This window comes from Tiliqua scincoides, chromosome 4, assembly GCF_035046505.1.
Source record: "Tiliqua scincoides isolate rTilSci1 chromosome 4, rTilSci1.hap2, whole genome shotgun sequence".
NCBI classification, from domain to species: domain Eukaryota; kingdom Metazoa; phylum Chordata; class Lepidosauria; order Squamata; family Scincidae; genus Tiliqua; species Tiliqua scincoides.
The window spans coordinates 72,192,423-72,207,713 of record NC_089824.1 but is presented as its reverse complement, the minus strand read 5'-3'; the positions used below and the strand labels follow the sequence as shown (position 1 = coordinate 72,207,713).

At 42.6% G+C, this 15,291-nt stretch overlaps 1 protein-coding gene across 6 annotated transcripts; it reads left to right on the top strand.

The window, feature by feature from the left end:
- The first annotated feature begins 2,644 nt into the window (after positions 1-2,644).
- GMNN (geminin DNA replication inhibitor) lies at positions 2,645-13,806 on the top strand. 6 transcript variants are annotated; one of them, XM_066626030.1, is made up of 7 exons: positions 2,645-2,690; positions 5,003-5,092; positions 9,700-9,798; positions 10,010-10,133; positions 11,757-11,839; positions 12,240-12,368; positions 13,391-13,806. In XM_066626030.1, exons 2-7 carry the CDS (start codon positions 5,039-5,041, stop codon positions 13,586-13,588), a joined length of 687 nt encoding a protein of 228 aa, XP_066482127.1. In that variant the 5' UTR covers positions 2,645-2,690; positions 5,003-5,038; the 3' UTR covers positions 13,589-13,806. The 6 variants fall into 6 exon arrangements, with proteins under 6 accessions (XP_066482127.1, XP_066482128.1, XP_066482131.1 ...); XM_066626031.1 differs by lacking the exon at positions 2,645-2,690 and adding an exon at positions 2,718-2,798 and having other exon boundaries at positions 9,703-9,798; XM_066626034.1 differs by lacking the exon at positions 2,645-2,690 and adding an exon at positions 2,718-2,798 and having other exon boundaries at positions 10,013-10,133; positions 12,258-12,368.
- Positions 13,807-15,291: the final 1,485 nt, after the last annotated feature.

Genomic DNA, 15,291 nt, shown 5'->3' with positions numbered 1-15,291 from the left:
CATTTGTGGGTGGTTATGTGTGTTGTTGTGTATTTTGCTGGTTCCCTTTTGCTTGTTGTTGTTGCTGCTGCTGCTGCTATTGTAAATACAGACTGAAATGGTGATGGATTTCCTTGTGTCTGTGTACTCTCTATGTTGTGGGCTGTGCTCTTGAAGCTGCATTCTGCTGACCAGCCAGATAAGGAGCTACTCCTTCCTGGACAGGGGCTCTTCTGGAAGATCAGAAGCAGCAGTCAGACAATCAGAGTACTATGGAATTCAAGCACACCAACTTGCTGTGTTTATGCTAGAAGTGAGTAACAGACCATGGTTTCAGAATAAGCCATGAGTATGAACAATGTCCTAGGAAATATGATAGGCATCTTTACAAATGTTTCACTACATACGTCTCTATGACTGCAATCTCTTAATAACTGATAATGAGCATAGCTTTAATACTGTCATAAAATGAGAGAATGTGCATGTGTAAAAACCAGGGCTTAAACGTTTATGGCAGAAACTTCAGCCTTGGTATTGTAATGATATGAGTGTGTTATAGACTTTGTAACTGACATACTAACTTAATAAGCAGTGCCAGCCCTAGTGCCAGGTTGCTGGAGCCAGGGAGCACATGCCCACACAGCAACTCCTGCCAGTGCACTGGACACTACTGCTGCCTACCACAGATACAGAGAGTTCAGGGATAGGCCTGACCAGCTGGATCCTCTGATAGGCATGGACCCTGTGCAAATGCCTGACCTGGCAAGTCCTGATGCCACCTTGCCCATAAGTCCTATCATAATGCCTCCAAACCCCAAGCCATTTACACCCAACCAGCTTTGGTAATTGATTGATGCCATTGATGCCAAGACCAGTGTTGTGCTGTCATACCCCATGCTGATCAGACTTGCATTTCAGAACTATTCATCTACTAGCATATAAGAGAAACAGATATGCCTGGAACCTTCTGGAACAAGCACATGAAAACAAATAACAAAAACCTCTCTGTTGCCTTGAATTTGGGGAACTTTGCTTTGTCAGCACTACACTGTCTGCACTGTCCATCTCTGTTGCCTGGCTCTGGCATCTGCTATTGTGCAGACTGGTTGGGGGGGGGGGTCGGCACGGGCTATGCCTATTGGGACTGAATGAATTGATTGGCTTGGTGCATGATTGCTTCCCACCTCACTGTGAGTGTAGGCCTTTGACCGTGATGTGGGCTAAAAAAGAGAAGCAAATAAATGAATGCAGGACTGCAATTACCACTGAAAGACAGTTGAAGGGAAGAAAGCATCTTTAATATTTTGTTTACCCTGTTTCTGCCCAGCTCGCAGATGTTCACATTTTATCCCTGTTGCATATATGCAACACTGGGCAGAAATGGCTTAAGGGGCACACCTGCAAAGATTCTGAATGTGTCCTCTGGGCACATAGCTCCTATATGCTCACATAAAACGATTTATTTTTTATTCCACCCTTCCTCAGAGAAGGTCAGGATGGTATATGCAATTTCCTTTCCTCCTTTTGTCCTCACAACAACCCTGTGAGGTAGGTGAGGGTGAGAAAGGTAGTGACTGACCCCAGGTCACCCAGGGATCTTCACGGTTGAACAAGGATTTGAACCTGGTCCAACTCCAGAACCACTACATCATCTTGGCTCTCAAACAAGACAATCCACTTCATTTACTTACAGCAGGCCTTCAACTAACAGGCTGAGGTCCCAATCCTATCCAACTTTCTAGCACTAGTGCAGCTGCAATACAACCCAGAGGTAAGGAAACACATGTTCCCATATAATGAGGAGGTCTCTGTGGCTGCCTCCCCACCACCAGATGCAGTGCACACCCCATTGGCACAGCTGCACTGGCAGTGAAAAATTGGATAGGATTGTGCCCAATCCTATCCACATTTACCTGGCAATAATCCCCATTGACTATAATAGGACTTACTTCAGAGTAGACATGGGCTCAGAGTAGGCTTGGGCTCCAAGGCTGCAATCCTATCCCACTTTCTTGGGAGTAAGCCCCATTGAACATAATGGGGCTTACTTCTGAGTAGACATGCATAGGCTTGAGCTCTAACAGCTCAATCCTATGCATGTCTACTCAGAAGTCAGTTCCATTTGAGTTGATGGTGCTTACTGCCAGGAAAGTGTGAATAGGATTGGGCTGTCCGGGTGCAATCCTATCCTCGCTTACCTGGGAGTAAGCCCCATTGACTATAATGTGACTGACTTCTGAGGAGTCATACATAGGATTGGGCTAAGAGTTCTAAGAGCCCAAGTCTGTGCATGTCTACTCAGAAGTAAGCCCCATTATAGTCAATGGGCGTTACTCCCAGGTAAGTGTGGATAGGATTGCAAGCTTCAAACTCACAAATAGTCAGTTGCAGACAACGTGTGTAGTTTTTAAAGACATTTATTCAATTTTCTGTTCCAAAAGTGGCTGGTGATAGTAAAACTCACAATTCACACAAGTAATAGTGGACACAGCAATTGTGAACACGATCACCTTAAACTCTGGGTTCTGGAGGGGGGGAGGAGGGAGGGGCTGCCGCCCACCAGGCAAGGCCTAGGCGGCGAGAATGCTGGAGAAATGATTGGCCGCGGTTTTTCAACACCGGGCGGTGATTGGCTAGGAGCTTTTGACCGGCAGGGGGTGTTCGCGGAGGGCCCGCGTGACGTCAGGACCCCCGCCCACCGACGCCACGAGGTATTTAGCGCTGCGCGCGAAACGCTTCCTTGTTCAAGCTAGCGCGCGGGCTCGGTCGGTGAGGGGGCGTTGGCGGGTAGGGCGCTGCGCGCGGGGAGGCGAATCTTGGTGAGTCAGTTGGCTGCAGTGAGGCAGAGGCCGGCCCCCCCCGCCCATCTGAGTTGCGCTGGGGGGAGCAGGGCGTGTCTCTTCCTCAGGGGCCGTTGCTCTTGGGTGGGGGTTAGAAACCGTTTTCTCAACGGTTGGTGCCCAAGGGGGGGGCTTCCCCCCTCCTGGGCTTCTCTGTGGGGTAGGGGCTGCGTTTGTGCCCTGGCTCGCTCACACACGTGCATGTGGTTCTTCCCCAGGCTGCGGGGTTCTCCTGAACGTGTGAACTGTGGGAGAGCTGGAGGGAGGTCCAGGCTCTTGTGGTCTCTGTAAGATGACCTGCTCGTGCTCTTAGTGGTCAAGAGGTGTAAGCAGGCCAGAGTCCTACTCTAGCAGGCCAGTTTCCTCCTGGTCTTGGCACTGCTAAGGAGTGTCATGTATGCAATCCTAAGGCTGGTGCAGTGTATATGTAGTTAAAGGTTAAGTTATTTATTCTATAGAATAAACTATTCTGAAGGCTATAGAAGAAACTATTCTTAAACTGTGGGTTGGGACCCACTAGGTGGGTCGTGAGCCCATTTCAGGTGGGTCCCCCCATTCATTTCAATATTTTATTTTTAATGTTAGACTTGATGCTACTATGGTATGTGACAGCATCTGGGGAAATGTAACAGCTCTGTACTTTTAACAGGCTACTGTGTATATGCTTTTAACAATAACAGTCAATGGGTCTCGCTCCTGGGTAGGATTCAGCATAGGATAGTCAAAACTTTTCCTGCTTGATGTCAGTTCTAGTTATGGCAACCACTTCTGGTGGATCCTGACAGATTCTCATTCTAAAAAGTGGGTCCCTGTGCTAAAAGTTTGAGAACGGTTGGTTTAAACTATATATTATAGTTCAATGTTTCTCAAACTTTGGGTTTGAGAACCAATTTCAAGTGGTTCTTATAGCACCTAGCTCAGCTGCCATTGAGCTGAAAATACAGGGTACAGAGCTGCTGGGCAGGATGGTCTTCCAGTGGGAGACTCTGAATAGGTGGAAAGATGGGGCTCTGGAAAAGGGGGAGGGCTGTGTGGTCAGAGAAGGATCCAAGCCTGTGTTCTACTTTGACTTTGAACGTGGAGTATTTGATTTCCAAGCTACGCAAAATAACAGCATGACTGTGCTGTGTAGTGGGACCTTTGACTGATCACAGCTTTCGTTTGAAGCCTAAATTGATGATGTTACTTCCAGTCATGATATCACTTTCAGATTAATGATATAGCTTTTGATGGATCCTGACAGGTTCTAAAAAGTGGGTCCTGGTGCTAAAAAGTTTGAGAACCACTGTATAATTTAAATAAAATTGAGCAATTCTCTTGTTCACTTAATATTGACTTTCTTTGCCAGTTTCAAAGCACTTCTCCCCCCACCTCCGCAAGGGGATCCCATGGTTTGCTGCAAAGCACAGGATTCCTCTCAATTATGTCTCAGTTTACCAGGTGTCTTCTTTTCCAGAACATGTCTGTTTTTTAGCCTTGTGCCCTGGAAAAGAACTTAAATGTTGCCCTTTTCATTGTGAGTGGACCCCTTCAGGTTGTGCCTAGCTTTTCTGTGGTTAATAAATATATAATGGTGTTAAATTTAATAAGTAACATAATGTTTAAATTAACCACATGAAATCAACATATGAGTGTTTTTAGTTTCTGTTTTGTCATGTCCTCCATTTTTCTTGGATGCCCTACATTTTGGGGAACCTTGTACTTTTTTGTCATGGTTTTTTTGCAGTTCTGATTTTTGGTCACCCTGTGTATGAATGTGAACCAACTCTGAGGATGGGGAAGGACTCTGAACTATGTACTTGGAAGCTGCATCTTTTTCTGCTAATGCCTCAGTTTTACTTTGAATGTGAGTGAGCAAGCAAAAATCACTCTGCATGCTCAAGTATGCCTCACTTCTGGGCTTCAGTCATTGCAATTGAGCAAGGACTCCAGCCCAAACCAAATTAAAACTGTTGGCAAATCACAAGCATTGCATAGCCCTTTTCATCAAGACAGTGTGGCAAACTTTGTGTAATATGGCTTTTTGGGAGACCTGTTTAAGAAAGTAAGACTTGGGGATGCTTCCAGCCCAGGCATAAAAACTATCTGAATGTGGGGGAGTGGGTGTCCTAGTCAGTGAAATGAAAGGGTTGTTGGAATTGTGGCTATATAGTCTAACTCTAAATGCTTTATTGTGTTTCTAGCATGGTTTATGTCAATACAGGACTTAAAGTGGACAAATGAGTTCCAGGATGAAGCAGAAACCAGATGCAGAGAAGTCATCAGTTACAAAGGTAATTGATACCAACAGAGCACTTTTTGTCTCCCTGTAATGGTATTTCTAATTGCAGTTCATGCCTAATTTTTATATATGAGAACTTCTGGTGGTATGTGTTGCTTGTGGAACACAAAACACCAAGATAAAATTTGATTCTAGGTCTTGGAACCAAATAGCTTGTTATTGAAGAGATCTGAGATTGAATTGCTTGAGGTTTTTACAAAATGATGATGCAAGGGGTGCTGTTGGAAGAAGAATGTCTAGCAGTCTCTATCCCTTTTATGCCTTCCAGTCTAGGTTGTGCTCACAGCTCCTAATTTAATGGGAGTAGGGAGAACAAGTACAGATACTTGTGTTATAGAGGTACTGATTTTCTCCCCCCAGCCCATTGTGGAGCAAACTGTGTGTGTGTGAGTGTGTGAGTGAGAGTGAGAGGGGGGGGAAATTTGGGGAGATCTATAATGAATCTCCCTATAACATGCGATTTGATAAGGTATTGATCCTTGGAATGAAAGTTGAATTGTCAGTAGCTGAAGGTTGAGAACACATAGCACATGATGTTAAATTTGACTGAAACATTATTATTGCTTGTCTCTTAGTGCTTGAGTTTGCAGGTAGTGAACTTAAAAATCACAGGAATGCAGCTGTGATGCACAAAGCTAGATTTGAACTCGGGCATGTATGCTCATGTTTCTGTAGACTTCTGTTAAAGACTAAAGATTCTTTAACCGATCCATTATATTTAAACTTTTGTATCCCTTCTGCTGTAGTATAGTTAAGCAAAACCTATCTCTCACTGTTGGAAGGCAAGGCCTTATTTAATATTTGCTTTTTATTAAGAAGTACACGAAGACTGTCTTGAGCAAATGCGACCCTATTAATTGAAACTTTACCAGTATATTTTGTGGATGTACAGATCTTAAAATTTGCAACTATAGATTTTTATTGGGTCAAGACTAGTGTAATGGGTTTATATAGGTTATTGTGTTGATTGAACAAAAAATGTAAATTTCAATAAAAGTACTGTACTATCTTAGCATTTTGTTGATAATAGGCTTCTTTGGTTAGCCATATCATGACATATCAGTATTGAAGGTGGGCTAGCAGAGAAATTTGGGAGATGTTATGACAACAACTGTATTGTTACAGAATATTCCAATTGTCTTGATCAGTGTTTCTCATCAGTGGTACTCATACCATTGGTGGTACTTGAGGTGGTATCCAGTGGTACTTGTGGACCTCTGCCACCTGGCAGCTAGACCAGTAATGCAACGAGGCAAGCAGCAGTAGGAGGCTCAGTAGGCAGAGCTCCAGTGTGCACTTTTTGCACATTTGAAAAAGCCCTACTGTCCACCCTGAGCATTTTACCAGTGTTTGTCACATTGCATGTGGCCTCACAATCCAGAAGCAACTGGTGATAACATTGCCAGTTCTGGTGGTACTTCCAGTAGGTGGATTATGTGAAGTGGTACAGGAGGGAGCAAACATTCAGAAACACTGGTCTAGATTTAATGTGTAGTACAGCTGCTTGTACTAAATGTAAATAGGAATCACAGTTGGCAGGATGCAAAGGACTCTTTGTCTCTCTATGCAGAGCTGGGCAGCCTGGCGCTTGTTTTATTAAACTCTTCCTGCCTTTGGGCATGTTTCAACACTTCTGAAAGCAAAAATAGTGAACCTCTACAAAAATTACTTAATTTGCCCTACCTTCCATGGATATTATAAATCAGCAGTAGCAGTTAAAATGAAGACTGTCTAGCTCAGTGTTTACTGACCAGCATTGGCTTTCCAAGGCCTTTGACACAGGTATTTTTCCAGCCTTGCTACTTTGGATCTTTTTGACTGGTGGTGCCAGGTGTTGAACTTGGAATGTTTAGACTATGGCTGCCCCCCATGATGCCCTTAAGTGTATAAGTGTATAATCTAGCACAGTGTTCCTCAACCAGTGGTATGGGTACCACCAGTGATACTTGAAGTGGGTGTCTGATGGTACTTGTGGGACCCCTGGACACCTTACACCTGGCAGTGAGACCAGGGACGAGACACAAACAGTAGTAGCTTGGAAGACAGAGTTCCAAAGCATGCTTTTCTGCACTTGAGAAAACCCTCTGGTCCATCCTGAGCCTCTTACTGGTGTTACATCTCATCTGGCCCCCCAACCCAGAAATAACTGTCATCGCCAGTAACTTCCAGTAGTACTTTGAATAGTTTGACCATGTGAAGAGGTACAGTGGAGGGCACACATTAAGAAACATAGATCTGGCACAATATGGCCTAGCTGCCATGATACCACAACTCTGCCTTACTTAATTCAAAAACCAGCAGTCTAGAGCAGGGGTGTCAAACATAAGACCTGCAGGCCAGATGTGGCACACAAGCTTTTAATGCAACCTGTGTGGGCTCTCCCATACCTTGAAATATGATCAAAATTTGCATATTTTCTGTCATTTGCTGTTAAGTGAGGAGAAAAGTGATTTCTGGTCATCACCTTCTTAAGGATGTCACTTCCTGCTTAATGACTTCACTTTTAGCCCTTAGCGGATGTTGGTGCTATTCTGCTATATGAAATGAGTTTGGCACTTAAGGGGAACCACTGCTGCTATCCTTAGATTAGAATGCAACATGTACCATGCAGTTTGTACCAAGCCTAACTGATGCTCTTTTCTGGCAAATGGAATTGAGTCTAATTGGCTGACCATTCTTTAATAGAACTGTTAGTTAAATCTGCACTGGTGTGAAACTAAGCATTTGAAAGATATATACTTTGTTTTTAGATGACCTTGTTATTTCACCCTTTCAAACAGGAGGGAATATCTCTTTTCTAAACTGCAGAAGATGGTCATCCTGAAACCACTTGTATATAATAATCTGTTACCTAAGTAGTCATAGGTAGCTTCTAATCTGTCTGGTAAAACATGAGTGATCCTTAACTTTCTGGTAAGGAAGGAAGTGAGTTAACTATCTGTTAAGGAAAACCGCCTCTAAAACAAGTGAGGTTTGTGGTGTACAATGATAGTGAGCTGTCCTTATAGAGAGGCTCCGTTGTCTTCGATGGCTACATTCTAGTTTTTTTCTATCCTGCCTCTCTACCCCTGCTGCCTTTTCATCTCTGGTTTTATCTTAGCAGCATGCCCAAGCCCTCATAACAGTGCCGCTGTTTACAAGGATATGCAACCAATATGCCAGGGATCAGGGCGTACAACCAGGAGGTGAAGGAGAAGCCCAGCTTGCCTTATAGCTGCTTGACCAGAAGTGGGAATTGCTGAGTCTTGATGGGCCTTGGTAGCTAGCAAAAGCATATGCTTACTGTGGACTCTGCTTCTAGGGAATGGGTCTTTGACATTATGCTAAATTTTTGGGGTGTTTGGAGCATTTCTAATGTCTGGCAGAGCTGGAGTTAAGCTTGTGTTCTGCTTTCTCATGGTTGTGAGTGGGAACAGCATGCACTGTGGTGAGCAAACTTGTAGATTCCACTAAGAGCCATATTACCCTACTCTAGAAAAACTGTATGAAAGAAGGATGCTAAACTGTATACCAGTAATGGACCTGTGATACTATTCATTGCCTTTATCCATTTAGTTTTTGCCCTTTTACTTCTGTCTCACCCAGAGCATTGTCTTGTCTGGTTATGATTGTCATTGTACATTTCTTGGTTAAACATATTAATTAGTAATAGGTTAATCCAAGCAAGTGTTGTAAAAAGATTTCACTGGCTTACTAAAGTCTAATTTAATGGCGGTTAGTATAGTCTGAAGTCTGGCGTAGTTCTGATTCCCACAGTAGCTGGCAGTTGTCCTGTAGTTCAACAGTATGTTAATTGGCAGCAGGAACTTTACCGTGGGAAAGGTGAGCTCTTGTCATGAAGTACAGTGTGAATCGCTGACTTTCTCACGCTAGTATGACATTATGTTCCTGTTATCCCTGTTTGATTATCTACCATTGTTTGCTATCCCTTGGTAGCAGTGTAATGATTTTTAAAAGAAGAATTGATGTAGGAAATAAGTATTTACATAAGACAAGGAAGGTGATGGATGTTCTGTTCCCCCCAAACAATAATCTGGCTGGATCAATATGTCATGTCCCAAGCAAAGCAATTAGACACCTGCCACAAATTAAAGGAAATGTGTACCCTGTGAATTAACTTTTGTCTATATATTTAAAAATCTCTTTCTTTGGGTGATTTCAGTAGTCTAAGTTGCTAAAATTACATTATGCAAAACAGCTTTAAACTGTCTTCACTTTTGACACAGTACAAATACCAGTGATGACAGCAGTTATTCAAACAGCTAAATCCAATGGGATCCTGTTGCAACGCAAAGATGACCTGTCTTCATACTTTCGAGCTGACTTGGACAATAACTAAATGGGTCTCCAATACCAAAGTTGGGAATGATGAAGAAAGGAATTCTGAATGAATCTGTGGCTTCTCCTGAGTATCTTATTCTGATTTCTGTGTCAAAATGCTACGCAAAGTAGTAATCTGTGTGACCTGCATAGCAATTTTTGTGCCATAGACCGAAATATTCAGCTCTTAGATGTGAATGCAGGCTGTTCTGGAAACTTGATGACTTTAAATCCTAAATGAAGTACTGAATAAATTCACACACTGTCCTCTTTCCAAAGCAGGGCTCCACAAGTAATACAAATGGCGCACCCCAGAGACAGACCCTTAAGATGATTCAGCCATCTATATCAGGTTGTCTTGTTGGCAGGGCAAATGAGGTATGTACTGCTGGTGGAACAGTTTTAATAAATACTGCTTGGCATCTGAGAATGTTATCTGAGCTGATACTTATGCGGCAATTTAGAAATACAGAAGATTCGTTTGAGCTTATATAGCAGTAACATAATTCAACCTAAAGCTGTATTAGGTAGACAGCAAGGTCAAAGTATATCTGCTTCTGAAAGTTGTAATTATTTAAACTGTTAACAGCAGACCAAATCCTCAATCAAGAGGAAACTGTGGAGTGATCAGCTTGCCTCAAAGACTTCCAGACCTGAAACTGCTGTTGAACTAGAACACAGAGTTGTCAAAGCTTCTGACCTTATGGCAAAAGGTATGTTGCCTCATTATTTAAAAATAACATCTGGTTAAGAACATTCAGCTATTGAACTTGAAAATTGATATGAAATGAATGCTTGATACAGGTTGCCTAAGGTAGAACAAATTTCTACCTAGGCAGTATTATGGGCCACCCATAAGAAATCACAGGGGATATAGTGGTGGTAACAGGACTTGAAGATACTTCTGCCTCCACCCCTCTAGTTTTCTCTGCTTTTTCTTTATTCTGTTTCCTGTGACTGACAATTGTGTGTATTAATTTTCAAAATGTACTGGCAAATATGCATTGTAACACAATTTTCATTAAGTTCATATTCCACCTCTCCTATCAACAAGAAATGCCCATGATGGGAACAAAACAGCAAAGCATCAAATGGAATCAGAATAAAAGTCTAAATCACTTAACACAGGAGAGCAGAGAGCATTTACAGTGTATATACATTTGCAATGGGATAGAAAAATACATTCTATCCAGCATGGTCATTTGATCAAAGAGCAGCTAGATGTGTGTATGTAACAGAATAGAATGTCTTGCAGTTTTGTCTTCAGCTTCTAGACCAGGGGTGCCCAAACCCCGGCCCGGGGGCCACTTGCGGCCCTCGAGGCCTCTCAATGCGGCCCTCAGGGAGCCCCCAGTCTCCAATGAGCCTCTGGCCCTCCGGAGATTTGTTGAAGCCTGCACTGGCCCAACGCAACTTCTCTCAGCTTGAGGGCGACTGTTTGACCTCTCGTGTGAGCTGTGGAATGAGAGCTCCCTTCACTGCTTGCTCTTTCACATCTGTGACACAGCAGTGGCAGCAAAGGAAAGGCCAGCCTTGCTTTGTACAAGGCCTTTTATAGGCATTGAGCTATTGCAAGACCTTCATTCATTCATATAAGTTCATCTTTAATATATTCATTTATGTAAACTTATGTAAATTTATTCAAATTTTAAATGTAAATTAATTCTTTTTTTCCCCCGGCCCCCGACACAGTGTCAGAGAACTGATGTGGCCCTCCTGCCAAAAACTTTGGACACCCCTGTTCTAGACCAACCTGAGTCTAATATTGGTTACTGCTTTATTCCTGTTTTACCACTGTTCAGCTTGTGTCAGTGAGTTAAATACAGATGGCAATATCATGCTCATGCATTCTGATCATTGTTTGCCTCTTGAACAGCTACTATGTAGCAAAATTGATTTGGTGTTATACTTGTCCTATAACCTGTCAGAAGTGACTACTGCAATTTTATTGAAATCTAGATGAATTTGGTAGCTTAATTGGACATGGGATGGAAGTGCGCCATATATAGCACACAGCCTGTTTATGGCATAAGTAGTTTTGATTTCTTCCAGGAGAATGGGAAGCAAAGTAGCAAATGAAGCTGAAAGAATCAAGTGGTTGTGTTGCATTTTTAAAAATGCAAACCAGATATATGTGAATGGTGTGACCAACCAGAGAATCATGGTTGTGGTAGATAGCTGGATGAAAACATTGTTAGGTTTTTGGCAGCTTAGTGCTAGTCAGTGAATTTCTGGACTGATGGCTGCAAAGCAGCTGTGCAGCTTGAGTCTCAATATGTTATGTAATTCATTTCCACTATCAAATGTGATTCTGAATGAACCCTTAATCTTTGCAGGCAATCCTTCATCCCAGTATTGGAAAGAACTGGCTGAAGAGAGGAGGAAAGCTCTGTATGAGGTGTTGCAAGAGAATGAAAAGGTCATTAAGCACATGTCGGAACAGCTGCCTTGCTAACATGCTGTCCATATGTTAAGATCTTCTGAGTCATTGGTTCCCAACTGGTGGGTCATGACCCACCACGGAATCAGAAAAGATCCATTCCAACAACCATCCCAAAAGGACTTTGGGAACCACTGTTCTAAGTATTCCTGCTGTCCAAAGTTTTGCAGAAGCTTTTCAGTGGTTAGAAAGTGCTCTTCCTTGAGTGGTTTGCCAGAAACCAATTCTGTCTCTTAGCAGAGGTTGGAAATCTTTGACTTTAATACCTGCTTTATATAGACTACTTAAATTATTGGCTTTTTGGTAACTGTAAGCTGTCCTGGTCCTTTGAGTGTTGGAAGAGTGTAGATTGTTAAACCTGCTTTTTCATTGTATTCAGTTTATCAATCTTTCTCAGCTACACAAAGAAATTGAGCTAAAAGATGGTGAAATTGCTCGTCTAAAAGAAGAGAATGAAGAACTTGCAGAGCTAGCTGGCCATGTACAATATATGGCAAACATGATTGAGGTAAAACTACTGCTATGTAAGCTGGGTTTTAGGACTTCAGTAAATCTTGCACAAGAGAAGTGTTTTGTAGTGTGGGCCCTAGAATACTGATTGGTAATGACCAGCAGTAAAATATATGCCTGTCTACTTGGAAATCCCACTGAATTTAATGGGACTTCTGGTAAGTGTATGTAGAATTGCAGTCCAGTGTGGGAAACCAGAAAGAATAGTCAAGTGTCCTGCTGACAAGCCCAGCAAGCACACATTTATTGCTATTTGCACAAGTCTAGACAGCTTGATCTTGTTGTTTCTGTCTGAAGAAACAGTGGATGGGCATATGTTGGAAGGAAATTCTACCAAGTAGAGGTTCTCTTCTTCTTTCCTTTCTGTCTAGCTTCCCTTAAAGGAAGCACAAGGTGTAAGAGGCCTACTCATCAATGTCAGAAAGGTGAGCTGGTTGACTTTAGTCTCTTGGATGTCAGTCTACAGGCTGCTATTCTTACTTGCACACCTAAACTTTGATGTTGAAAAAATCTTAAAAGTTCTTAAGTGGGCAGCAGATACTAACTTTGAAAACATACTTCTATGCAAGGATTATAGACAACATAACTTCAGTTATTTTTTCACATTAAAAGCAAAACTCTTAAGTTATGTACATTGTAGTATAATTCATTCTTCTCTTAGAACAGGCATTAGTCTGTAAGTAAAGAGACTGAGTTTCAACCTTCAGGGTTTATGCTCCTGACTTGTATATAGGGCTGTTCAGATTTTTACAACTTTTGTCCTGTAGAGATTATCTAAAACTCTGGGACTATTCCAGCCCTACTGTTAAAGGATTGTGTAAAGAGTTGTGGCTAATGCCTGAATGTCAGAATTCTGGGGCTTTTTGTGGATTTAATTCAAGCAACCAAGGCCAAAATGCTAACTAGAAGTCTGTATATACATTTGGTAGAATTCAGATTACTGTAAAATTGCTCAATTGCAAAAGCAGAATGTCAACACCCTTCTAGCCATATCAATAACACTTGTTTATATCTCTCTAGCGACTGACTGGGCAGGCACCAGAAAATCTTGAGATCCTGAAAAATCTAGACCTAGAAGAAATTGCACATGAAGGTGAAGAGAGTGATTCTTCAGAGGAGGATCTAGGTGGCAATTTTGAAGGGCAAGATTTGCATCGGTTCAGTAATTCTAGAGAAAATGTCAGAGATCTGCTTACAAATAAAACAAGTAATCTGTGAAACTGACCTCTAAAAGGGAAAGCAGAGATTGTGTTTGGTAGGGGAATGGAATCCCCTTGAGTCTTCAGTGATCATTTAGATCCCAGAAGGCGAGTTGTGGCTAGTAATGTGTAGCAATGCAAGTAACTATTCTGTCTAAATTGTTAGACTGTGTTTGGTCACTTGTATAAATACTGTGTATTTCAGCATGTAAATAGTTTTATTGATATAACTGCCAAATAAACTATCTATACAATGTATGCGATTGATTTCAAATAAGGTATTCTGGATTAAGAAAACTGGCTCCAACCGCATTTAGAATTGGGATCTGTGCCAGGTTGGGTCTCAAAGTGAGGGTCAGTATCTGGCTACCCTGAAGTAGGGACAGTCTGCTGCCCTGTGTCATCGCCTGGTAAGCCAGGGTACATGGAGACATTTCTCAGGTGATCGTGGGGACGGAGCAGCAGACTATCCTTACTTCTGATACTACTCCATAAATAGCAGTTGTCCTCTCCCAGCAAGCAATGGGGCCCAGAATTTCTAGAAAATGTGAGATGATCTCCTACCACAGAGGATTGATAATGCCAGCTGCTTGTCCTTATCAACAACTAAGCTGCCCAAGGCTCTGCCCCATGGGGACAGTTGTAATGATGTCTAGGCAGTGTCTTTGCACTACCACTTGTATATACAGCAATTGTGGTGAAGGAACTGTTGCCTTTCTGCTGTAAAGTTGGTTTTGTCAGTGGGGCCAACATTGGTGTCCAGCTGCAAAGTGAGCTGGGCAATAGAGGGGTAAGCTCATCATTGTAGTGTGTGTGAGAGTGAGTGAGAGAGAGAGAGACAAGGGAAGACTTGAAATGGTTGAGTGGGGAGATATATCTGACATGTACATGAGCTTTTTAAAGCATGGAAGAGCATGCAACATCTCATTGCTGTGGTGTGGCCAGTGGGGGATGTGCAGGGAAGACCTGGCAATTGATTTGATTCCTTAACTGCAGTTGATCAAGCCCAAGAGTTGTAATTGAGCAAGGTATCTACACAATAAAAACTTACTGGTGCCACTATCCTTGCCTCTGTGGCATTGGGCATGAGGTAAACTTGAGTGAACCAGGTTCCTTATTCAGTTGGTAACCAGGTGTTCCAGTTAGCATGTGGAAAGCATGGTAAAGCCTCCTCTGCCCACTGGTGGCTGTAACTTTATCTAGGAGGGGGAGAAACTGGACCGAGTAGCTGTTATCTCTTGTGACTTTCCAGCATTCTAAGCCTTTGGCATATGCCCATATAGCACAGTGGTCTTCAACTTCTTGTACCATGATCTCTAATAAGTGAAATATGAAACTGGAGTCCCACTTTTGATCCCACCACTGCCCCTATTGCTACCCACTCACTACTGGTCACTGTAGCCAAATATTCATGACAGAGCAGAAAGTTACGATGGAGCCTGGCACTAGTGAAAGCTACTTCAGCACAATTGCAAAGAATCTGAGCATGGCTGGGACAGAATTTCCTAGTACCTGAAGGGCTGCACCAGATGCCTATCTCTGCCTGGTGGTGCTCTAGTCCTGTGGTCTTCAACCCTTTTCATTCATGTCAGTTGCTGTGACCTCTCAACTGAGGCTTTGTGCCCCATTGTGGTCCTGACCCCATGCTGAACACTGAATAGCACATTATCATAGTGGCTGACATAACCAGGTTCTAAATATGCAACTGATGTGTGCTTTTGC